The sequence below is a fragment of the Caloenas nicobarica genome, chromosome 2 (assembly GCF_036013445.1).
Source record: "Caloenas nicobarica isolate bCalNic1 chromosome 2, bCalNic1.hap1, whole genome shotgun sequence".
In the NCBI taxonomy this organism is placed as follows: Eukaryota; Metazoa; Chordata; class Aves; order Columbiformes; family Columbidae; genus Caloenas; species Caloenas nicobarica.
The window spans coordinates 143,929,155-143,954,226 of NC_088246.1; the positions used below are offsets into that span (position 1 = coordinate 143,929,155).

Consider the following 25,072-nt stretch of genomic DNA (forward strand, 5'->3'; position numbering starts at 1 on the left):
GTCTAGTGTGAACGGCTTGACATCTTGTAACATGCATTCCTACAGCAGAAATGTGTGGTTTTGTTAAATACTTCAGGAAAAAAAAATGTATTGAAGCTTATCTCCCCCTTCTGGAAACTTTACCTCTACAAATGCCACAGCAATTGCAATACACAGAAGTTACCTTTCAAGTATTTGTTACTTTCATTTTAATGCTTAAGGACGTACAGTATTCTTTATTTTATGGTGCTTTCATTTCTAGTATGATGAAAAAGAAAATATTATTTTAAATCAAAGCAAGATGAGATTGTTTATGCTGGGTTGCTGAGGGCTCTTTTTGTGTTATTAAATAGACCACGTTCAATCCAGCAACACCAAGTGGCTCAATGCAAGTCTGCTGCTCGGAAGGATTTTGTGCCCTTACCTCGTACTTCCGTTAAAATGAAATCAGCGATTTACACCCGGCTGCTGCTTTATCACCGTTTCCCCTCACGGTGCATCAGGCTTCTGCTGGGGCGCTGTGTGCTTTCTTGGCAAAATAGCTCTTTCATCGGAAAGGTGTTATAATGTGCAGAGCAAATTCTTGCCGAGTTGGAAGAGGGCTCGTTGGTGCTCCGAGAGGGCGGCCCTGCCGTGCCCGCCCCCCAGCCCTGCCGCCGCTCGGGGGCCCGGGGCTGCCGGCATCGCCCGGGGGCAGCTCCGCGGGGCCCGGCCCGAGGAGGCGGGAGCCCCCCGGCCCCCGTGCCAATGGCTGCGGGGGGATGGCTCTGCCTGGACGTTCCCGCTCCCTTACAGGATGGAAATTCCCGGCCTCTCCGGGGAGGGAGCTCGGGCTCCGCGCTCTGAAAGGCTCATTTATCCCCGCGCTGCCGCGCAGAGCGGCGCACACGGGCCCCCGCGCCGCCGCCTCCCCCGGCCCGGCGCATCCCGCGCCCCCCGCCCGCACCATGCGCCGCGCCCCGCCGCTGCTGCTGCTGCTGGCGCTGCTGCTGGCGGCGGCCCCGCCGGCCGGCGGCTCCGAGAGCCCCAAGGGGAAGCAGAAGGCGCTCCGGCAGCGGGAGGTGCTGGACGTGGTGAGAGCGGCGGGGGCCGGGGCGCGGGGCTGGGGCGGCCGGGGGCGCCGTGCGGGGCGGGGGGCGGCCGGGGGAGCGGCTCTTTTATTGCGAAGGTTGGGGGAAAGCAACAAACCAAACCAAACCAAAACCACGAAAAAAGACCGGTTTTCGGAAAACCTCGCTGCCGCGCCGGGCCGCTCCGGACCGCTCGCCCTGCGCTGTTTGGGTTCTCTCTTGATTTTTTTTTTTTTTTTTTTTTTAATTACGCCCTGGTTATGCTGAATCAGCAAGATGCTGAGAAGGGGTTGGACGGGCTTTGACAGAAACCGCTGGTTTTCGGCGGCTGGGTGGGTGTCTTCGTGTTTTCCAGCTCGAGTCAGAGTCTGTGGGGTTTGCGGTTGGAGCCGCCGCGGGCTCCGCGCCCCGTCGTGTCCGCCCGGCGGAGCGAGGCCGGGCCGGGCGGATAAAGGCTGCACTGTGAGCTGGGTCCTGCCCTCTGCAGACTGCTGGGGCTACACGGGAATCTCACGGCGCTTGCAACAGAAGCAGCGAATGCGGTTTAGTTCCTGAAAGGCTAACGAATAAATGATGGACTACAAAAAGAGAAATAAAAGGACTGCTCTTTAGCAGCCATTAGATACTGTGAAAACTGTTATCTGCACGCTTACTGAACCAGCTTTTCTTTGGAGCTGCATTAATGCACTATTCCCTTTGGCACATGGACTGCATACCACTGTTTGCAATTCCATTGCAACTAGAAACCTGAATGCGTTGGGACTATCCCATCTCAGGGAGAGAAGAAAGGAGGGAGATTTTCCAGTCCTTGGAATGCAGAAAGCAGATGTGAAGCTATTTCTGTGAGCTGCATTCACCTCCTATAGAAAATCAATGGCATGGCCATTTCTTCCATAATCTGCAGAGAGATCCCCCTAAGTGATGTGCTGGAAGCGCCACGGGTGGCAAAGCTCCTTCCCTTTCACATCACTCATTACCCTTTCACTTTTGCTGTGGGAATTTAATTGCATTGAGAATAGAGTCTGCACACATGGAGGAGCTTCTCTTTTCTGTTGGAGCAGTGTTTTAGGGTCCTTTGTACAGGGCATTTCTCTGGCATTGCTTTGTGCTTTCAGGTGTGGCAGAGTGGGCAGCAAAGTGCAGGTAAATAGACGGCAGCTGAGTCGGGCACAGCCTGGCTGTACAGACGGCTTCAGCTAAAGCCCTTCCAGGGCAGACTGAGGGCTTGCCTGAGAGGGGATTCTGCCTTCAGCAGACATTTTCATATTGAAAGATGTTTTATGCATTTCCAGCTCAAGAAAGCATGAAAAAGATTTGATTTGGCAGGCGTAGATGAATTTAGTTGGAGTGAAGCCTGAAGCCCAGGTAATTCTTTCACTCACATAATTTTTTTGGTGTGCAACGGCTCAGCTGCTCTCTCTGGAAGGAGGCAATGCAGCTCTGGGTGGCACCTTGGGATGCACCTCGGGACTGGGGGGGACAGCGAGACAGCACATCTGAGGCTCGGCCACCCCCAGCTCTTGCCGATTTCCATGTCCATGTGATTTCTGTGATGAGTAACTATGTGCAAAAACCAGACCCAGTCACTCTTACAAATGGAGTCCAATCGGAAAATAGCAGCAAAAGCAGATAACCAGGGCTGTGTGAAACAGAAATGTCTTTGCATCGTTCTCATGGTCCCTCGGTCGGTGTGTGCTTTGCCAAGCAGCCTTGTCTCCAGCTAACTATTTTTAAACATGGTCTTCTTGATTGTGACATCCTACTAGTTCCACTGCCACTTGCCAACAGTGTTTTCTTTGGTGAAAATACTAAAGAAATGCCAGCATTCTTTAGTTCACCTTACTTCTTACTAGAGCTCTTTATATAGTTACTGATTTTGTTTATAGAGTGGCTCCAGCTGAGCCTCTGATGCTCATTCTGGGGTTTTTTGCATCAAAGCACAGGAGAAAGAACAACCCCAGATGAAGAAATTTCATGAGTCTGATAGAGGAGAGAGGGCAGGGAGTGTAGCTTACAACTCCTGTGCTGCAGATAGTGGCACGGCTTGCAGGAGGGGAAAGAGGTGCATGATCGTTTCTTTTTGAAACAGGTGGGGATTAGGTGGTTTAAAAGGGATGAAGAGAAATAGGTGTGAGAAAGAGGAAGAGGGGAGTATAGCTATCGGTGAGGATTTGGGATGAAGACTGGAGGAAGCAGTCAGTCATTAGATGGGAAAGAGCATTTGGAGTCAAAGCCTGGCCACCACCAGCCCCTGTAGGCTCCTGCTCCAGGTTTCTGTTCCTGCTCTGCCAGCTCCACACATGGGTGCTCCCCCCGGCATCCAGCGCTCGTGCTGCTGGGGAAGGAGCTCTGGGCTGCACAAACCTGCTCTCCAAGGAGGAGAAGCCCACAGCTCATAAGGTATGAAGGCAACATGTGTTAACGTGCGGTTGGGGAGAGCAACATTTGACCATTCCTAATAGTGTGGTGCTAGGGAGAACGTTGGTGTGCTGTCCTCCCCTGTGCGCCTTCCCACCGCTGTGAGCGGGGATCCCGAGCTCAGGGTTATTCCAGGGTGCAGCTTCCCACGTCCACATCAATGCTGACACACTGTGTGTGTCCTGGAGTCTGACTTGCGTGCCTTGACTATCGTGACGTGGTACTGTCCCACTGGAGTGCTGACAGAAGAAAACCGGAGCTAACCTCCACTCTCTATGAGATCCAAAAGTTTCCCTCTTTCTCAAAAAAAAGGAAAAAAGGAAAAAGAAAGTTCATTAGCTGGGACAGCTACACAAGCAATGGTGTGTTAGGAGAAAGTAACTATTAATATACAACTTTTTCTTCTTTTTCTGAATTGGAATGTTTTGAGTCTTCTGAGGTTTTCCAACAGCTTTTAATCCTTAGACTAGAGCAATTTTTAATTCTAGGTTTTATGCATCTTTTCGTAAAATAATTGGCATCTTAATTTACAGCAAATTCTGCTGCGACTGCTTATCTTTGAAATTTTATTTTTTCTTTTTCGCCTCTTTCTTGGTGCTCCAGAAACAGCCCATTAATTTCTGTCGCAGCAGGGGGGTTTTGTGTTTTGTTGTTGTTGTTTGTGCTTAACTTGGCTAGCCTTGGAGTTAGTGGACGGAAGCAGCAAGATCTGTTCTGTGTTTCAGTACAACGGCATGTGCTTGCAAGGCCCCAGTGGCGTTCCTGGACGGGATGGGAACCCGGGAGCCAACGGGATCCCTGGGACGCCTGGGATCCCGGGCCGGGACGGGCTGAAGGGGGAGAAGGGCGAGTGCATGCGCGAGAGCATCGAGGAGTCCTGGACGCCCAACTTCAAGCAGTGTTCGTGGAGTGCGCTTAATTATGGCATCGATCTTGGGAAGATAGCGGTAAGTGAGCTGTGCCTGGGATGCTGTGCTCCACCAGCATGGCAGGCTCTAGATCTGCCTCTTTTGGCTGGGGAGCACCAGTGGCACAGATTTTCTGTTGGAGCCTTTTTCTGCATATAAGGGTGAACTTCTCAAAGGTGTAGCTACTTTGAATTCATGTCAGCTGTGTTCCACAGCTATGTGCCCGTTTCATTTCTGTAGTAGTGTTTCAAAAGAATGATGTGGCTGGCGTAAGAGTACTTTTAGAAGACCAGATCTGTAACTGTAAGGCTGAAAGTCGCACTACCAAAAAAGTACCTCAAGCTTGCCCAAAATAGGGCAAGGTTTTTGCCATTTCAGTCATAAGGAACAGGAGAGATCTACTTCTTTAATCTGTTAACTGTACCTGTCTTTGTAACTCCTGCTTCAAAGTGGTGGTTCACTGAAACTCAGTTGCAGGATGCTGCTGCAAAAAGGATGAACATTGTTCAGGAGCAGAATTACCAAGTGTTCCTCGGATTAACCCGAACAATCTGTCCTCACTGCAGCCCAGGGTATAACAAACACAATGCTGCAAGCCTAGAAGAGGGGAGGAAATCCCAGCTCCATCCCAGCTATGAAGCAATGCCCAGACTGGCTAGAGAAGTTTAACTGCTATTGCTGTGGCTAGAGTGAGAATCAACTCTTTTGAGTAGACATTTCTCACTGCCTTGTATTTCCAGAACTGTCCCTAGCTTTCCATCAGCATTTTGAAGACAGAATAACAACTTCTTAAAAACCTGAAAGTGTTTTTCAGTTGTGGAGCTTTCATCAGAGTTTAAGCCTCTCAAAAATCTTGTGATAATTGTTAAATCCAGGCTTTCTGGTAACAGAGACAGAAATTGTACTGTCCTCTCATGCAAGGACTTGAGTGCAGCTTTCAGACAGCTCATACTCCTTTACATAAACCCCAGAGGGTAACTAGATTGCCAATTTAACAGCAGGTATTATCAAAATAAAGTTAAGAATTTCCATAGTCCGCCTTCTCCATGATATCTATGAGGTGCTGTTTCTGGTTTGCATCTTTGCTCTGTATGGTATTTGCCACACTCTACCTTTTTTTTTTTTTTCTTCTCTGTCTTTATCTTTTTCTTTCAGAGGGAAGTGACTAAAAAGCATTCTGAAAACAGTTCTAGGAAATAGGTTTAAAACCAGGGGTTGCTACCAAAGTGTTTTTGTCTCCTCTTAGGAATGTACATTTACAAAGATGCGCTCGAACAGTGCTCTCCGCGTCCTCTTCAGCGGATCGCTTCGGCTGAAATGCAAAACTGCCTGTTGTCAGCGCTGGTACTTCACTTTTAATGGAGCAGAATGTGCTGGGCCACTTCCTATCGAAGCCATAATATATTTAGATCAAGGAAGCCCGGAGCTGAATTCTACCATTAATATACACCGAACTTCTTCAGGTATGTATGCCAAGCCCACAGGAACAGAGATGGAGTAGAAGCCAGTAGCAAATCTCATTACCAAATGCAGCGTACAGTCTGCCACAGAAAGTCAAAAGGCTGAAAGAAGCGGCAGACGAGTAGCCAGCCAACACTTGGTGCTCTTCCTCTGCTTTCTCACAGTTAACTACCAATCATAACAGTATTGGAATTATTTAAGTGGTACTTTATTACCGTGGTATTTTTCATGGTACTTAAATTCTGCAATTTTGATATGGTAAGAGATTTCTCTCCAGACAGTTCTACTGATCTCTGCTACAACATGAATACAGGGACATTCTGTGCTGTATTAGCACGTGGAGAAACTGCCTTACTGCCAAGTAGACAGTATCATCCTGGCTTAAAATACTGATATTTGTGCATTATCTGTGCATAAAATGAGGCTTATTTCTCCTGGAATTTATACTATAATTTCAGGTGGGGCACAGAAATACCTCTGAAGTTAAATATCTAGGGACAATTATTCAACTGCTAAGCAAAAGGCAAATTAGTGACGTCATTTAACATTAAAGGAGGTGACACTAGGAAAAGGCGGCTAATGTCAAGTCTCTACTCTTTCTCCATTTTCCTCCCTGTACTATTTCATGACTGCATGAAAACTAACATCTAGAGATAAGATAGGGATTTTTCATCAAGGGTAGGACCCACCTGTCTTCATTAACCCACCTCCAATTGGTGGTGCCAGTGAGGAAAAAAAAATGGGCAACAGACACGGAACTTTATACAGAAGCAGTGAATTAGGAGTGCAAAAGATGATAGGGTGGCAATCAGCTTTGCAGCGCTGAGCTGTGGGAGTTATGGCTGTATCCCCAGCGCCCTCCCCATCGCTGCTAAAAAGATGGCTGGGTGGGATTGGAGCCATATCCCAGCTACCAGTCTGTAAATGTGGACATTTAGAGAAGCAGGGAGACCTCACGTTTAGCCATCCTCTGGGTTGTGATCTGCTTCAGGTTCAGCCACAGACGTCAAGCCGCAGCATGGATAAAGGCAGTGCATGCATCTGTAACCTGCGTTGCCACATCTCTAAGTAATAGTTTTTATTTCTAAAAATGCTGTTCAGGTCTAACTGCATAGCATGAGCTTGTGTCCACCCTCAGTTGTGAAATACAAAGCGGCTGTGGCTGCCGAGGTAACCTGATTTTTGTCTTTAACCAGTGGAAGGTCTGTGTGAAGGGATCAACGCCGGCTTGGTGGATATTGCCATCTGGGTTGGGACTTGCTCAGATTATCCACGGGGAGATGCTTCTACTGGATGGAATTCAGTCTCCCGAATCATCATTGAAGAACTGCCAAAATAACTTTACCTCCCTTTCTATAATCACTCCCTTTTTTAAAAAAAAAAAAAATTGTACGATTTTCTTCAGAAGTTATTTCTATAGAGCTGGATGCAAGTATTTGACTGAAAGGCACCAAACTCTTGCATCTGTAGTTTTTGTCTAGCCTTTTTTTGCACATTGCAGAGGCTTTTTATAATAATCATTTTAGAATATGAAACCCAAGTTCATTAACTTTCTAAACTCCTTGTTTGATGTATGAAAATATACCACCACCATTTTAAGAATTAACTGTTAACTTTTTGTATCAAATAAATAAGACCTTTTACAAAAAAAAAAAATCCAGGCTATTTTATTGATCATCAAATTGTTTAAGGTATTTTACATGGTGTTATGATACAGAGTTTTTAAAAATACTTCATAGAAAGTTCTAAGACAGTAAACTCAGGTCTTGCCTTTAGAAAACATACGTAACAGCTACTCCTGTAAACCTGACTACAAAATAGGATGCTCTGCCGTTGGAGTCTGAAGTATCTCAGCAAACTCCTGGTGACTTAACTGTGATCTAGATGATGTGGTAAGTGTTAAACACCTCATAAAAATAGACTATCTAAGCTCTCCTTCCCCCTTTTGCTCCTTGACAGACTGGATGTCAGTATAAACATTTGGTCTCCACTATTAGCACGTAGAAAATAAATAATTTTACAGTTACAAAACTTAACTTCATTGCTCCAATAAAATGACTGTCGTGGATTTAGCCTTTCAGATATATACTATCACTTTGGTGTTAATTAAAAGCTAGCTATATTAAATAGTTTGGAAGGTACAGAAATAAGGCAGGTTGAAATGCTTTGGTGTTCAAAAAGTGTACAGGTAAAGTGAAAGAATGATGTCACAGCTCTTCCGCTGCAATCTCCAGACTGGACAAGTGACAACAGCGGTCGTGCCAGCACAGCATTGGCTTCAGTGTTTTAAGTATTTTCTTCCAAATGCAACAAATTATAAATATTTTTTAAAATTGTGCAGATTCTAAAGGGAAACAATAGTCATGTTTATATTACAAAATCGATTTTATATTAATGAAATAAAACCAACAAACAACAAGAAAAACCATGTATAACATGCAGCAATCTACACTCTTCTCATAAATTAAAAGGAAAAAAAATTACATCTCAGATAAGGCATTTATTTCAGCCATTTAGTATTAAATATCAGCTTTTTTTCTGAACAGCTTATAAGATTTCCCCAGGCATCTCTCTAATTGGTCGCTCTTGTCTGCAGCTTTTGTTGAGAATGCCGGAGGAAGACACCTGCAGCCAGGAGAGCGTTCAGGCTTTCCCTGCTGCAAACTTATGTGTGATATTGCTGCAAGTCAGCAAATTATACAGCTGGTATTTTGCCTCTGAAGAACTGTACTGTTTTCATTGGCTTGGACGATGGATTTTAAGGTATCTGAACACAAACAAGTTATTATGAGCTAAGCTATGGTGTGACTTTACAGAATGTCAGTTAACGTACAGTGACTGTGTACATGCTTGCAGCCTGTCTTTGCATCTATCTTGGAGCGCGAGTAGCCTGTTCTGGGCCTAGAGCACACTAATCCAGGGTAGTAAGTGCACAGCTTTTATTCCTTTCTTATGATTTATTGATATGTCTTCACAATATTTTTTGGACCATGGGTGGCAGAGCTAACTCGGCGTTCCATTACATTAATCCTGTGTACTAGAAAACACACAAAACCAAGTAAACACCCTCCAAAGGCAGAAGAAGTTAGTAGCTGTTAGGGAGCTGTACAGTAATTTGCATGGTAAACTTCCAGCAAATTTGATCTTCAGCTAAATACCCATGGAAACTTCCACAACAAAAACCAAAGCCAGCCAGAACAGCCACATGCCCTTTTCAGATGAGATTATCAACTGTATCAGCAGAGGGGATGGGATCGTGGAGGATAAAGTGTAAATTATTAATAAAGAATATACAAAATGTAGTATGTGGCAATAGTATCAACAGAAACAAGCAAGTGGATTGCTGAATTAAGATTCAAAATATTGAGCAGTTTCTTTAGTCTTCCAGATTTTAACATAAAACTGCAACCAATTCCCTGATCTGTTAAAATTTTATTAAAAAGCCTTACTTCTGCTTTAGGTTAGCCTTCTATTAAACAGGAAACTTCTCTAAGTGATTATTCAGGTGTTTTGCTGGATAGTATTCTCTGCTCCTTATGAAACTGATTATTTTCCCCTAGCTGTTGAATGCTTGCTAACTTATTTCCTCCTTAGTTAAGTGATACTTTCTAGATAGTTAATACCTTCCTACTAACAACAGAAGTCAGATGTTATGGCCAGTAATGTATTTTCTTAAAGAAGAACTAAACAAACCCAGATCTCCAAAAAGTACATATCCTTGACAGCAATTATTGGCATGCAAATGAACAAATTTACTGAGATGTACTGTAATTTAGTTTATCGCTAAGTTAGCAATCAATATATTCTTACAGCCCTTTCCTCCGACCAAATGAAAAGACATTCATGGATTTTTTTTTTAATAAAGTCCTGTGCACAATATTTTTTAGACTGCTTATGGATTTTATTTTTTTCCAGGGAATATTATTGAAAGTAAGCATGGTCTTATTTGTTATCACAGTGCTTTGAAAATTGCATCACTATGGGATTACCAGAAAAACTCCTCATTTTAAAATGTAAGCCTACTTGCAAATATGCATTTACTTAGTAATATTTGGTCAGTTGTAACAGTAATGGAGATGGAATCTCACAGAGAGAGAGGGGGAGAGAGACAGAGAGAGACTGAGAGAAGGCAGGCAGGGAAGAGGGAGAAAATAAGTGGCCAGCGATGCACACAACATACACTTTGGTCTGGTCCTCAAAGCAAACCAAAAACTACAATGCAAGTCAGTCCTGGTATGAGACAAGAACAGGGTTTCATCAGATTGGCAATTATTCAAACCCAAGAATGGACAGCTGTTTTACTAAACAATTTGAGTTTCCAAACTGCACCCCACTGAGGCAGCATTTTTGTGTTGGATGAGCAATGGAATTTGGAGCATTCCATATCCTAAAATCTGACAAATAACACAGAGGTGGATTCAGAAGACACTGCTGTAAACAATTACATACTTTCTTCATAAGACTCAGATTTAAGAAAGTTTTGACAGCCCCCAGTGTTGCTTTTACATGAAGTTTTCCACTTCTGTAGAGTAGAATCTGACCAACTGTTATCTTGAGACTTGTCAAAACAGATTAGTCCGTTATTCCAGGCAGGCCAGGATGAGCTGGATTGCTGCACAGCTCCCTTCACCCAGTCACAGTGCTATTATTTCACAGTTGCGGAGACATCTGGTGCAAGCAGACACAGCTGATTCAGAGAGGAAGGCAGCAATGCAGGAACATTTAGCAGAAGAGATGTTGGCAGGGTTTTACTATCTCCAGGTTCTTTCCTCAAAATACTAGATGAATTCAGAATGTCAAAAAATACTGCTGAACTAAATCTCTCCCAAATCATAAATATAAAAAATAAATGATATATTCCTTATGAACACAAGCTTGTACCTTTAATTATTTTCTTTTCTAAAACCAAGTAAAAAACCAGACACGTTTTCATAAACGACAAAGGTAATACAGCAGGCAGGAGTCACTCTGATCACATTGGGGATAATTCCTTTGTAAAATCCGTGAATTCCTTCTTTCCTTTAAAGACACAGAAGAACATTTAGTTTTAATTAATGTCTTTTAATAGAAATCAGACATAAAACAAAGCCTGGCATTTTTCTTCTTGTGCTCGCACTAGGAGAAGTACTTCAGGTCAGGAATAACAATTTCAGAATTATTTCTTACTAGAGTGTTTAAAGAGCCATAATATACCAAATATTCTCATGTAAACATACAAAGGTATTCTGTGGGTCAGTTATTTAGCCTAGGGTTTGGGTGGTGGGTTTTGGTGGTGTTTTGGGTTTTTTTTCTGGTTGGTTTGATTTTGGGTTTGTTTGTTTGGTTTGTGGGGGGTTTTTTTGTTTGGTTTTGTTTTGTATTGTCTGAGTAGGAGGCAATTTACTATCTTACTTCATGCCACAAGAACTGATTAAAATAACTTAAAATTTCTGTAGCCTGTTACAAAAAGCATTTATAGATTTAATCTCACTGAAGCCAGCAAGGCTGCAAGACTTGGTGGTTTTGGGTCATGTAACAGCAAGTGAGCTGAGGGTCAACGTAACTAAGGAAAGTCATCATTTATGTTCAGAGAATTAAAGCACCTTTTGATTCTACAGGCCAATAAATGAGAATCTAACTTCTCCCACTTGGAATCTGAGTATTCATGTTGGAATTTTCCAAGACTTTTACTCTCAGCTCCCTCTTTTCCAGCCTTACAGGGGCCTAGGCCACCTGGAGCAGTGAGTACAGTTAACACAGGTCCTGGAGAGCGCTTGGGTGTGGTTTACACTACCCTCCCTAGGGCTCCAGTTGCATTTGTTTCCTAATGAGCACAGTAGTGGCCCCGGAATGGCTGTACACATCCACACTTTGTATCAGAGCTAATAAGCCTTCCTATAGACTGCAGCACTGAAAGGCACAGCGCTGAGGGACCAGAGCAATTTTCGCTTTGATGGTTGTACTGTCTCTTGAGCCAGAGGTGGTCCTGGAACAACACAGCTCCTTTCCTTCATTCTGGTGGCATCTCTTAATACCCCAGGAGTTAGCCAACCCAGGCATGGCTCTCTAGCAATATGCTGCAACCCAGAAGTATTGTCCAAAGGAAGCTTAATATTGGTTGCATACTGCTAAGGTGACCAAGCTTACTAACTACAGAATTCTGTGTTAAAACTCTAACGTGCTTTCTGGAGCTGAGGGAAGAGGTTTGTGAGAAGATATGCACAGGTCTGACGTAACAGCTCTCTGGAGGCCCCACGGGATGCTGCGACTAAACTACAAATGCAGCCAGGCCCCAGGGTAACCCAGGACATCAGTGTGAACAGCTCTGGCTAGCTCCCTTCCTCCTGCCAGCAATCTGGATTAGCCACGACCCCCAGCAGCACAACTCTCCTGTGCAGCTCAAGTGAGACTTTACTGTTTAAGAGCCCCAAAATGGCCAACTCAATGTTATTTTTTAACCTGTGAGATTTGTTGGGGAAGAGAGGAAGGTGGCAGAACAAACAACAGAAGCCTGCAGGCTAGCATTGACCCTCTCCTGTCTCCTCCTTTGTCCTTAGATTATTGCTATTAGTGGCATCTCGCACAGAACAACTTCATTCAGCTAACATTTTGTTTGCTCCAGGCTGCACTGGTTCTGCAAGTCAGTAGCATGGGAGTTCTGATTCTGTAAGACTCACTTTCGAAGACGTAAGCTTTTAATTTTGCATGCCTACCTCCATGTCCTGCCGATCACATCAAACACACCAGAATATGTATTATGCTGATCTTGAAGACGAGCTCGCACAACTTGATAGGGATATGTTGCTGACACAGCAAATATTTTGGATACAGCTGCCATCATTATGTATTCCACAGTGTTCTAAAAGCAACAAAAATTACCAGGCTTGTCTTAAGTATGGTTTAAATTAGCCAGTTTCCCAAAATCTTATTTGATTTTCCAGTGTTGAACTAAACAATACTCCAGACGTTTTCCTTTTATAATACACACATTTAAAAAATGGCAACATTTATACAATGCTACAGGCAATTAATTGTAAATTGTGTTGTGCCCTCTCATTCCTAACAAGTGAAACACTTCCAAAAGTAACTGGCTTTGCCCAGCTTGCACCTGACCAGTCTTCCATGTAAGTGATTAAGACTATCCCCAAGGATTCTACAAGTACAACAAAAACATCATTCCTCTCTCTAAAATCCTCAAAACACTTGCCAAAACAAGAAGTTGGTTTCCCTACAAGAAAACAGCACTAACCAGTTGTTTGTTTCTAAAAAGTGAAAAAGCATTATTTCCTTCTGTATGTATTCTACATTCCAATTAGTGTATCAATACTTTGTAAATGTGGCTGTTTTATGACCTAAACAAATGGAATGAATTTCCACTTGTTCACATGCCACATTTTTCTCCTCAATAATCTTACCAGTTTTGTATCTGATACTCTGTTTCTATAATTGTTGTATCTCAGTTTCAAATCCTCATATGCCATGAACTGAAGTGCTCCATGTGAGGTTCCAAACAGACCAGGCACAAATCCCTAAAAAAAGGGTATAAAACAAGGTTAAACAGCAACCCACAAGAACTACATAACTCGAAAGAGCTCAGCTGACACACATACATATGTCCACCGTTACTTTACAAATTGTGATGGCACACATTCACTGGGTGGTATGACTCAAAGCTCATTCTGGGTTACTATTCTTACTAGCAGGCACCACACAGAAGTGTAACAAATGTTACTTTTCTCCAAATGACTTACAGGGTAAAGACATCTAATGAGCGAGCAAGATAAAACAAGAGATCTAGGGCCTCCACCCCACAGAGCACAAGCACAGATCTTAAAAAGCTGGTAACATGGATCAGATAGTGACAACATAAATCAAGCTACAGTCTTGCAAATGTGCTGCTCAGTGCCTGCCCCTTTCCAGGGACTGGCATTACGCCGTTTGGTCCCTGAGTCTGGTAAGGCAATGACAGAAGCTGGTGTCACTGCAGTGAGGAGGGCTATCAGGAGCAGAGGTACAAAAAATGATTGTGATCAAGTCCTGGAGATAGGTATGTATGTGTGTGTGTGTATATATGGACTTATAGATGATTCGCACTAAAGAATCTCAAATACTGTGTTCAGTTTTGGGCCCTTCACTACAAGAAAGACATTGAGGTGCTGGAGTGAGTTCAGAGAAGGGTGACAAAGCTGGTGAGGAGTCTGGAGCACAAGTCTGATGAGGAGCAGCTGAGGGAACTGGGGCTGTTTAGCCTGGAGAAAAGGAGGCTGAGGGGAGACCTTATCGCTGTCTGCAACTACCTGAAAGGAGGTTGTAGCATGGAGGGTGTTGGTCTCTTTTCCCAAGTAGCAAGTGACAGGACAAGAGGAAATGGCCTCAAGTTGCACCAGAAGAGGCTCAGATTGGACATTAGGAAAAATTTCTTCACTGAAAGGGTTGTGAAGCGCTGGAATGGGCTGCCCAGGGTAGCGGTTGAGTCACCATCCCTGGAGGTGTTTAAAAGATTTATAGATGAGGTTCTTAGGGACGGGGTTTAGTGGCAGTATTAGGTTATGGTTGGACTTGATGATCTTGAGGTTATCTTCCAACCAAAATTATTCTATGATTCTATGAAATAAATCTAAGATTCGGATCAGTTTGAGTGCACTCCTCACACTGCTCAGAGCATATCCCAAGGCAGCCCAGCAGAGGTAGCCAAAGGTGTAACAAAGCAGACTGGGAAATGGTCCCTGTTTATAAGAAGCAGTAATGGACAGTAAGAGTATAATATGAAAACATATAGAAACCTTTCCTTTCAAAAAACTTGAAGTGAAGGGGAAAACAGGTGTTTTCTGAAGTGTCTCAACAAGAAAGCGAAGGCAGGAACTCCTTCAGGAGCAGGACTAGCTCAGTTGAAAATGAGCTGACAGCTGCATGGGTTCTGAGAAGCATTAATTCTCTTTTTGAAGAGTTGGTCACTTAAACTGGAAAAGTACAAATAAATGGAGAATTAATCATCTTGGCCAGAAATGACTTAAAGGAGCCAAATGCTTGCTGAAAACTGTTGCAAAGGGACAATTATTATGGAGTAAGTGATCAAAATGTGGGTAAAAGGACTCAACCTAAACTTCTCAAAAAATACTGGAATTGAACAGTTTTATCTTATTTCCCATGATCCATTCAGGTAAACCAGAGGAATTAAAAGATGTGTCCAGACATAAAACTCTGTATTGGGCTAAATCGGAAGCCCAGAATGTTGAATAAAGACCTATTGATATACTGCTAAGACCCTGGAGAAGGAGAAGAAAAAGAGAAGGGACCGTGGTAGGAGTCCTTTGGAATGTCTATAGTGTAACAGGAAAAAAACAATAAATTACTTCATGAACTCATAACTTGCAGAAAAAAACTAAACAACTAAAACAACAGCAGGCATAACATTTGCACAGAGCTTCTACCACTTCAGAAATCAGCTCTCTAGATGCTATAGATTCCTTAAGTTTATGATAGCACAGTCATTCAGGAAGTGATTTTTAGGATCCTTTTGATAAATGAGGATGAACTACTTCTCCTGTGAGAAAAGAATGGTCATGAACTAATCATCAGTGACCATGAACTGATGAAATGCATTAAAGGCTAGCTGAAGTCCAAGAAAAAAACACTTCCCCAAATGAGGACAAGTGGAATTAAACCAAACATCTACACAGAATCACAGAATTTTGTGGAGTTTGAAGCAAAAGGGCAACAACAGAGGCAAAAGGACAACTCTGGTTTTCAGAAATCCTGGATCGGAAAAGAAAAATAACCAGTAATATAAAAACCGAAGAGAAGGAACAGGAAAAAAAATTGAAAATATAAAAGAAAAAATTTTCTGGATCAGCAGAACAAGGAATGGTATGAAATTTATGTATAGTGATGGCAGGGAAAATCTTCACAAACATTTGCTCATGATTAAACAGTAAGGGTGTTAAAAGAGGAAACAACTGCTCTCTACTTGGAAAGAATTAGAATTACATTTTTATAACATAGGAGAATGAAGTAATATTTTCCCCACTAACAAAAGAATGCTAACCAACATTTAAGAGTGCTAAACTCTTAAATTTAAGCCAGCAGATTTGGATAACTTGCATCCAAGAGTCCTAAAGCATCTAGGGATGATATTATACTTGCTAAATGAGTACCAGCATGCTCTAAGTCTGCTGCTGATGGGGAAAGCTTCCAAAGACTGAAGGACTTCTAAGGTTGAGCTAATATTAAAAAATGCAAAAGGGACTGAAGCAACTGTTGGCCAATGCGCCTCACTAAAAGAAGAGCTGACTCAGGCTTCCATTGATCATACAAAACAATACGTACTTATGGAAAAATGTTTCTAAGCAAAACTGATTTCTTCACAGTAATGAAATAACTTGGCAGAGGAAGTTTTTGAAAGATATTCCTACTCTATTTTCTTATTCTTACAACTTTGCACAAGAATCTTTCTTGCTACAAAATTTGATAGAATTTGGTATTTATTTTTTATCTACAATATGACTGTGAGGACCAATTTTAAAATCATTTCACTCTATGAACTGTTTGGGTTTTTTTTAATTTAATGTTCAAGTGTATCTTTAGAAAATATTTGCCATGAGGGCTTGACAGGATCAATGGTTGTTTAAAAATGCCTTGTTTGAATTACTTTTTGAAGGATTAGAATAATAGACAGAATTAAATATATAATTAGAAACGGAAATGGTAAAGTATATAATCCTGAACAGCAGACAACGGCAAAAAAAAATGTATTTTAAAGTTGGCTTAAAGAGCTGTTAAGTGCCAAAGATCCAGGACAAGAGAAAAATGTCCTGTTGGCTAGTATTTCAAAGGTTGCCCATCACAATGAAGACAGGCAGATGTGTATAGTGGAAAGCCTGTGCTTCTTAGTAAAGAAGGGAATTAAGGTTAATTTAGTGATGTAGTACTCACATCGCTGCCTGAAGTGTTTGAAAGCCCATGCCAGAGCAGCCTCTGCTACACTTTGAAAGAAGGCAGCAGATTCCTCTTGTAATCTGTTTAGCATTGTCTTCATTTGGGTTCTCAGTGTGCCAAAGACCAGTAGTATCAGCGTCCTGCTCTGACAACTTGTGCAGAAAGACACTGGAAGTATGTCGTTATCTCCCTATGCATCTTCAGTCCATCATGATGAAAAATGACACCATCTTTTATGTGCAAGTTACTTATACCTCTGTCTCTCTGCTGAACCTGGGACTAAACTGAAGTCAAGATGGGCAAATCTCAGTGTATGTTGCTATATACAAGTACGAAGACATAACAAACAATACCCAACAGAGCTAATAAAGACAGCTTTGATCTCTGCTAGAAAGATCGATGCATCCTGACATTACTAGTCTTGTGCCCCGAAGGACTGAAAGGAATTTCTCGGACCAGTAACAGCATCTTGTGCAACAGAGAGAAAGATATGGAATTGCTTGGACAGGAATACCATTCTTTAGAAGATTAATCTCAAAATTAATCAGAAAGAAAGTACTTCCAGATTTTATTTCCAACTTGTGGTTGTATTCTCCCAGATGCCCTTATTTGCTATAAGGAACTCTATCTGAAATTAAGATTTTGGGGAAAAAGAAGATATTCATGTGCACTACAGCTCCTGCAACCCAGGGCAATTAACAAACTTTAGCTGTCAAATTTCAAATAAAGCAAGAAAAAAAAATCGAAAACTCCCTCAAAAACAGAAAATGGAGGAAGGATGAAGTATGGACAAGTCAAAGAGCCACCTGAAGAGGTGTCTTTTTTCCCAGTATAGAGAAGGCTGAGAAAATCCTGACATCAAATGAAAGTTGCTCAGTGTGCATAGTTATGTAGGTCACTCAGGACCTATTTAGGTCACCTTCTTTGCAGATTTAAGCAAGTAATTTGCACTTTCAAAGGAAGTAGCTGGTTTAGTTCCCCACTTACAGATTAACACTACAAAGAAGTGTCTAGTGCCAAAGGCAACACATCTTACATGCATTAATAATCTGAAAAGTAACTCAATGGAAGGATATTTTAAACCCTAACAGATGCAAGAAATTAGAACTTATCTACGTGGAACAGAGCAGACATCCAGGCAGGCAAGTCAGAAATCCTGACAATTCCAATTTAGGAATAAGTAAGGTGCCTTGTCCCTGGTGTCAGAATTTGGCGTTCACCAGTATGTGGCATACTAGTCTTTTGGCATAGGAAGGATTATACTTTTCGCTGCAAATAAAAAGTTAATGTTCAGTAATCAGGTCAATTCCTAAGAGACAGTACTCTCGTTCTAAAGCATTACTTGCAGGAGCAGAGCCAAACTGAATTAAAATAGGCTTCTTCACACCTTCCAGGCACTGATGAACGCATCTTGATGTCATGCCCTGAAGGAAGGAGGCGGCAAAAAGTCCAAATCCAGTTGCCATCTGTTTCCCTAAATTAAAGGGAATAAAAACCCCACACATATGCAGACCATATTTAGAAGTCTGCAAATTTTATGGATCTAGAGATGACAAATTACAGACCTCAATAACTAGAGGGCAAATGAGCAGTTGTGAAACCGTCCATTGTGGAAGAAAAAATTAGCAACTACTTCAGTCATATGTTATGTTCCACGAGATGTCAAAAAGACAGAGATAAGAGATGAAATGGAAGAAAGCACTAGCAGCAAGATAGATTACGCGATTGCTGCTCTCCTTAACCAAATTCTAATTATAGGAAGACTCCAGAAAAAAAAAAAAAGTAGCTTGTAGTTTACTCTCATTTCAGCATTATCACCCAATAGAAGGCCTAGCCATAAAACTTACACTCTGTTCTTCAGTGATTTCCTACATTTCAGCAGTATAATAGCTCTTCTTTTTGCTGCAGTTCTTTAGTGGGAATGAAGACTCACAGAATAAAGGCAAGTGAGCTAATACAAAAAAATGACTTACATTTTTTTTGTAGATGAGTATTTACAAGCCCCACCACGCTACTGAGTGGTGCCACCCAGTCCTGGAATTTTTCTTAAACTTTATTACCTTATATAAGCCACGTATGCCCTCCATCTTGTATATCTTTGTAAGAGCATCAAACATTCCTCTGTATTGCCGCTTTGATGGATCGACACCAGCGTTATACTGTAGCACAAGTCGTGTCTTCGTTACCCATATTGGGTTCGTAATACAGAGAGTCAGGGCTCCTGAGAACAGATGGAAGTTAGATTGATTGTTATGCCAACTCCAAAGCTTGTCCCAGTTTGCTCAGTCCAGTGTAACATGGGCTTCTACAGTGACAAATCTACTTATCCTACAAGAGCACTCATATTACTTAAAACAAGTGAAGCTTATGCCCACCATTATTCCCTCTCTCTGCCTTCAAAGCTCACAGCCACATCCGAACCACTGCTGCTGGGAGTACTTCTGTAGAGCATATGACTTTTTGCATATTCTTAGTATGCACTTTTTTTGCCTCACCCTTCCAGAGTCAGTAGTGCAATCTGTAGTAGACAGGAAACATAAATAATTCCCTAATGTACTTCTGATTATCCGAGTTATTCTTTGGGTATACAACTGTTTAATGGACACCTCAGTCATAAGAAATATGCTTAATCATCTTGACAGGTTAATAGAAGCAGCCTGTTGTAGCTTTATAGGTTATTGAAAACTCAGTTGCAAAATAACCCATTATTATTTTTCATATCAAAAAGTATGTCTTATATTTCAACATTAAATGAATGTTCCAACAGCTAATAAAAAGTCTTCTCAGTTGCCTAGATTAAATACAACACTGCAGTATGTACAAGAACGTATGTTAGAAACAACGTATCGAAAGTCTCACTGATAGAAGTTGTATTTTTATTTTGTATCTTTAACTTACAAGAAAACTTAGACCATAGATAAAGATTTTCAGAGACCAATGACCAATTCACTTATTCTATTTACTTCAATAAGCCTTTTCCTTTCTGGGTCTATGAGTTTACGAGTTAACAGGCCAATAGCAGCAGATTCATAGTTATATTTTGGGACTCAATATAGTACTAAATAAGGAAAATGCTTATATGCGATTAAAACAAAGTCAGAACAACTACTTCTAAGCAAAACTGGAAAGATCACAGTGACCCAACTATTCATCTTAGATATCATTAATTTATTTACAGACAATCAATGATTGTATTTGGACTTGAACACTTACACTTGCCACCTGTAAGAAAAAGCAGCACTTACACACAAAGACGGGGAGCATATGGAAAGGCTACCGGCAAACAACCTTCTTTGCATTCAAACTCACCAGCCTCTGCAGCTGACACTAGGTGTTCAGTTGCACTGAGGGTTTCCAGCTTCCCCTCCTTCTTGTAAGCTTTGATGGCATTGTAACTGGAAAACATAAAATACATTTTGGTAACGGTGAAAACAAACATACATCACTAAAAAAAGCCGAAAACAAGTCTTAACATTACAGAAAACATTACGTGGTACACAACTTTTGAAACAGATATTTAATCAAACTATCTTTGTTTAGCTGATTAATTGATCTCTGAGCAGTTAGCTCTTTAAAGTGAACTATGGCAATACATATTTAAATTGAAAAAGTATTACGGTTGGCATCAATGGGACAGCATCTTGAAGAATCTATCTGATCTCAAGAATTAACTTCTAAGACAAAAACTATTAGATTGCCTTCTTTTTATTGAGAGCACCAGTGACAGGTATGTATCTTCTAGCTCAGAAATACACTGAGCTTTCTTCTCCTGATCCAGTTTCCAGTCTTTGCGGATTGAGAAACTGTCAACAGGAGCTGAAATGTCAATAGGAACCTATAGCAAAGCTTGAGGACTGAGGTCCAACAATAACAGAGTCTAGACAACTGACACGTGAGGTTTGCATAGGCATACCAACTAATTGTTCCCTAATGTGTTCAATTAACAGTGATCAGCAGTAAATCAGGTCACAGTTACACAGCTAATAAAGTAGAAAAGATTGAGTATTGAAAATCAGGTTTTATTAGCAAAGCCCATCAACTCGCAAAAACAATGAAAGAACTGACTGTCACTATTAAAAATCCGAATCATAGAATACCAGGTTGGAAGGGACCAGAGGGATCCCCTGGTCAAACCTTTTTTGGCAAAAGCGCAGTCTAGACAAGATGGCCCAGCACCTTGCCCAGCTGTTAAACATTCAGCTTTAGCAGAAAACTTCATCATGTTCTTTAATTCTTAACACATCAGTTTAGGTTTTTATTTTTTGAGAGGTTTTAAGCACAGAGTGTTGGCACTTTCAGAGGATTCTTCATGAATGATGTCACCATCTCTCAAGTTCCTTATTATTTTTTCAGCATCAAGGGGAATGCACTGTACTTGACAAAGTAACAGGTCTCTGGCTCAACTTGCTTAAATTCAAAAACAGCAAACCACAATATAAAGGGTAACAGACCTGGACTTACTAAAAGAACCACGTTTATCAGCCACTTGGCACATTTTTATACCCCCAAAGAAGATGCAGTGTATATCTGAACATTACATTGCACACAATATGACACATTTTACGTTCTACTTACAAGAAAAAGTAAAGTCCCCAGGAAGCCCCTGCTCCCAACATGTTTGGAGTTACCCCTTGATATAGGCCTCGTAGCCCTTCATGCTTCCAGACAGTGGTCATACAGTGGAGAATCCCATTATATTTTGGACGCAGTTCCAATCCATCGCTTACTATGGAAGAAAGAAATTAAACTGAAAAACATTTCAGGAAGCATGAAGTTCGGCTGTGTAAAAGCCACCACAGAAGTACAAAGCCTCCAAAGCAAGCTGCAAACAAACATGAAACCTAATTGATCAACTGTGTTTTAAAAGTATGAAAGAGTTGGGGTTTACAGCTTCATAAGTATAGACGTAAAGAACATTAAAAAAAAAAAAAGGGAAAAAGTAACAAAAAAAGAGAAAAAGAACTTTTAAGTCCTGCAAGAAGAAAGTTCCCATCAATGTGATAAGGCTAGCTAACTTCACTGCTACACATTTTTAGTGAGCAGCAGCTTTGAATTGAAGATTTTGTCTCTTTTTTTAGCGCACCAGCTATTTTGCATCATAGTTCAACTGAGACGTGTGGGACCTTTGACAACACATTTCTATAAGGAGTTTAGACAAGCCCCAAGTAACAACTCTTCCCCTTTAAAATGTTCTTTAAAGATCTGAGTATTTTCAATGGGTCATGTCTTACTGATTCCAAAGTCAGTTTTTAACAAACACTCAAAGTTATTTCCATCAAAAATTCCTGTGCTCTCCTTCTATTCTCATTGAACAGATTAGCAGGAAAACACCCAATGTATATACTTCTCCCACCCAATAACCAAACAGCTTCTTTTCTAAATATTCAGAAAAGATCACTGTCAAAAAGATAAAACACATGCAAGTTTTTGTTTGAAAGATTTCATTCAGAATACAGATATTCATGCAGCTTACAGTGGTAACTGCTGCTGCTCCTACTGTAACAACAAGAGAGGAAGTTGGTTACTGATCACATGCGTGATGCAGCGCATGGTGAGATGACAAGAGGTAACAGACACAAGCTGGGACAGAGGGAATTCTGACCAGAACCTTTTCTCCATCAGAGTGGTCAAATACTGGAAAAAGTTGCCTGAAAAGGAATCTTTGGAGCTACTCGGAACTCCGGCAGACGAGACCCTGAGCAATCCGATCTAAGCAGGGAGTGAACTCCATAGATCTCTTCTGAACTAAATTAGTCTATGATGCCAGCATAGCAGCAGCTTTCATTCTTAACGTAGACATACGGCTAGATTGCAGTTTTACTGAAAATTAATCTTAAAGTTTTACACTCGACATAGTTTTTGTGTCTCCACCAAGATTAACCCTGGTAATCATGAATTTCAGATATTTTCTGTTCAGTGCCACATTTATTATTGATTCTCCTTTGTGTACAGTACTACATGTTGTGACTTTGGGACTCAAGACAAAATGCTTCTGAGCACATTGTGACGAAGCCTCAACACCTTGACAATCACTCAAAACTTGAACACAAATTAAATGCCTCTCTTCTACCTACTGAATGAGCATTGTGAGACCTTTCCGAATCTACCATGCTGCCATTGAATAAGGTTTTAAAACGTCTTAAAGAAGGTGGGAAATCAGACATACGAATATAAGTCTGTCTGCCAAGGATGCTGCCAAGAATCTTCACAACATCAATTTCTGATCTCAGCCCTTATTTCCTGATTGAAGACAAATCATTCTTTTCCACCCAAGCAAGCAGGTGAAATTATCCTTCTTTCTCTGTACAGTCTGGCTAAAGAGCTATCTGGACATAAGGCAGAATAAGTTAAACATTGGAGTACTAGCAAAGAACTTAGGTATCATTCAAAAACATGCTAGTGTGGCCTCAAATAATGGAAAGAAAGGGCTGCTAACCACACTCATATGCAGCAAGGAGGAAGAGCCTACATCCTTAAACGACATCTGAACTCAATGCATATCAGTACATTATTTTCTCCTGTGGCAAAAGGTGTATTCTGCAGGTATCAAAAACCAACACATGAGCTATTCTGTTAAAAGATGGGCATCAGATCTCAATGATTCAGAACAAACTTTTGTAAAAAAAGCCATGAATGTTGGTGAGTCCAACCACAACCTAAAAGATGGAAATCGGGAACAAAACTGAAACCATCATACAGAATCATAGAATAATTTAGCCTGGCAGTCATCTCCAGAAGTCATAAAATCCAACCTCCTGCTCAAAAGATCTAATTAGATCAGGTTACACAGGGAAATGTCCATTCGGTGCTTGCACATTTCCAAGGCTGAAGAGATTACAGCCTCTCTGGGTAACCTCTTCTAGTATTTGACCACTCCCATGGTAAAAATCCTTCTTCCTAATAAATAACTTGTGCATGTTCCCTCTTGCCCTACAACTATTCACCTCCTTTGTGTCCTCCAGTCCCATAGTCACAGACTGCAAAATAGCCCCCCAGCCTTCTGTTCCCGAGGCTGAACTGATCCTGCTCTGTCAGCCTGTCCTCTCATGTCATATGCTCCAGCCCCTTCACCAGTCTGGTGGCCTCCACTCGAATCGCACCAGTATGTCAATGTCTTCCTTGGTCTGGGGTGACCCAAACTAGATACAGTACCTCAGAGGTAGTCTTACAAGTGCCAAAGAGAGAGAAACGAGCACTTCTCCCAGCTACGCTCTTCATAACACAGCGCAGGATGTGCCCACACTAGAATATGCAATAAAGTGTTCAAATCCAACTTCATGAATAGCCTGTTTGGAAATGAAATGCTTTAGATTTTGAAAAACTTCTCTGTGAGAGTTCACTATTTGTTTTTGGTACCTTAAACACCCATTTGGTACCTTAAACATCCATTTAAAATGACAATCCAAAGATAATGGTAAAATGTTTCAAATTCTATAAAAGAGAATATGATAAAAAGGCAACGTGTTTCTCATATTAACAACAAAATCAATATGGGGAAGATGACATGCTCCGCTCTGGAAAAACAACGAAGTTAGAGTCCTCTGCAAAACAATGCCACTACTGTTAACAACCAAGTTTATTACAAAACTCTTGTTACGCTTTGAGTGCTGAAAATCTTTGGCACCAAGGTGAACTTTGTACATTGGCTTGAGGCAATCCGACTGTTAAAGCCACGCAATCTTGCTGTGTCCTGTGGCACTGGTGGTCACGAAAGAGAGGGGAAAGCCTGGCAGGCGCTCTGTTCTACCTGAAAACTGCCCGAGGCACACAGCACATTTTATAGACCCTAGAAATGACAGGGAGCTCATGCTTCGGGACAGAAGGCAGAAGAACCCGAGGCCGCCGGTTTCGGCCTGTTCGCTGCAGCAGCGCCGGGGGCCGAGTCCCGGCACCCGGCCCGGGGCAGGCCCGCGCAGGTTCACCGGGCTGCGCTCTCCTCAGGTCACAGCCGCTGGGGCCGCGCCGCCCACAGCCGCAGGCCGGGGGGCAGGCCGGGGGGCAGGGCGGCGGGCTCGGGGGCTTCCCCTGGCGGCGCACACACCGCCCCGGCCCCGCGGGGGCCTCCGGGAGCCACCGCAGCCCGCGGCCCTGTGGCGCGGGGCCCGCGGCGCCGCCGGCCCGTCCCGGCCTCACCTGCGAAGCGGATCTTGACCAGGTCGAGCGGGTGCAGCACCAGGGTGGACACGACGCCGCCGCTCAGCCCGGCCGCCAGGCTCTCCAGCTGCACGTGCCGCAGCAGGGACCGCGCGCGCGACGCCGGCGCCTCCACGGCGCACGCGGGCCCCGGGGCGCTCATCGTCACCGGCGGCGGCGCGCGGGCCG

At 42.3% G+C, this 25,072-nt stretch overlaps 2 protein-coding genes across 3 annotated transcripts; one reads left to right on the plus strand and one right to left on the minus strand.

Moving 5' to 3' along the window:
• Window positions 1–740: 740 nt before the first annotated feature.
• On the plus strand, window positions 741–7,415 carry CTHRC1 (collagen triple helix repeat containing 1). The gene is made up of 4 exons (XM_065629621.1): window positions 741–1,052; window positions 4,193–4,414; window positions 5,622–5,838; window positions 7,033–7,415. The coding sequence occupies exons 1-4, from the start codon at window positions 741–743 to the stop codon at window positions 7,173–7,175; spliced, it is 894 nt and encodes a 297-aa protein (XP_065485693.1). The 3' UTR covers window positions 7,176–7,415.
• Window positions 7,416–7,499: 84 nt separating this feature from the next.
• Window positions 7,500–25,071, minus strand: SLC25A32 (solute carrier family 25 member 32). 2 transcript variants are annotated; one of them, XM_065628748.1, is made up of 8 exons: window positions 24,884–25,071; window positions 21,326–21,476; window positions 20,060–20,145; window positions 18,811–18,971; window positions 13,231–13,344; window positions 12,529–12,674; window positions 10,718–10,855; window positions 7,500–10,645 (listed from the first exon to the last, which is right to left on the minus strand). In XM_065628748.1, exons 1-7 carry the CDS (start codon window positions 25,044–25,046, stop codon window positions 10,720–10,722), a joined length of 957 nt encoding a protein of 318 aa, XP_065484820.1. In that variant the 5' UTR covers window positions 25,047–25,071; the 3' UTR covers window positions 7,500–10,645; window positions 10,718–10,719. The 2 variants fall into 2 exon arrangements, with proteins under 2 accessions (XP_065484820.1, XP_065484819.1); XM_065628747.1 differs by having other exon boundaries at window positions 7,500–10,855.
• Window position 25,072: the final 1 nt, after the last annotated feature.

Bases quoted from the DNA above. Each gene is read 5' to 3' on its own strand.
- CTHRC1 (XM_065629621.1), top strand. From the start codon at position 741: ATGGCTCTGCCTGGACGTTCCCGCTCCCTTACAGGATGGAAATTCCCG. The intron at 1,053-4,192 runs GTGAGAGCGGCG...TCTGTGTTTCAG, and splicing joins AGCGGGAGGTGCTGGACGTG to TACAACGGCATGTGCTTGCA. The intron at 4,415-5,621 runs GTAAGTGAGCTG...GTCTCCTCTTAG, and splicing joins TCGATCTTGGGAAGATAGCG to GAATGTACATTTACAAAGAT.
- SLC25A32 (XM_065628748.1), bottom strand. From the start codon at position 25,046: ATGAGCGCCCCGGGGCCCGCGTGCGCCGTGGAGGCGCCGGCGTCGCGC. The intron at 18,972-20,059 runs GTGAGTTTGAAT...ATCTGTTCTCAG, and splicing joins AGTGTCAGCTGCAGAGGCTG to GAGCCCTGACTCTCTGTATT. The intron at 10,856-12,528 runs GTAGGCATGCAA...GTGTCTTTAAAG, and splicing joins GTGATCGGCAGGACATGGAG to GAAAGAAGGAATTCACGGAT.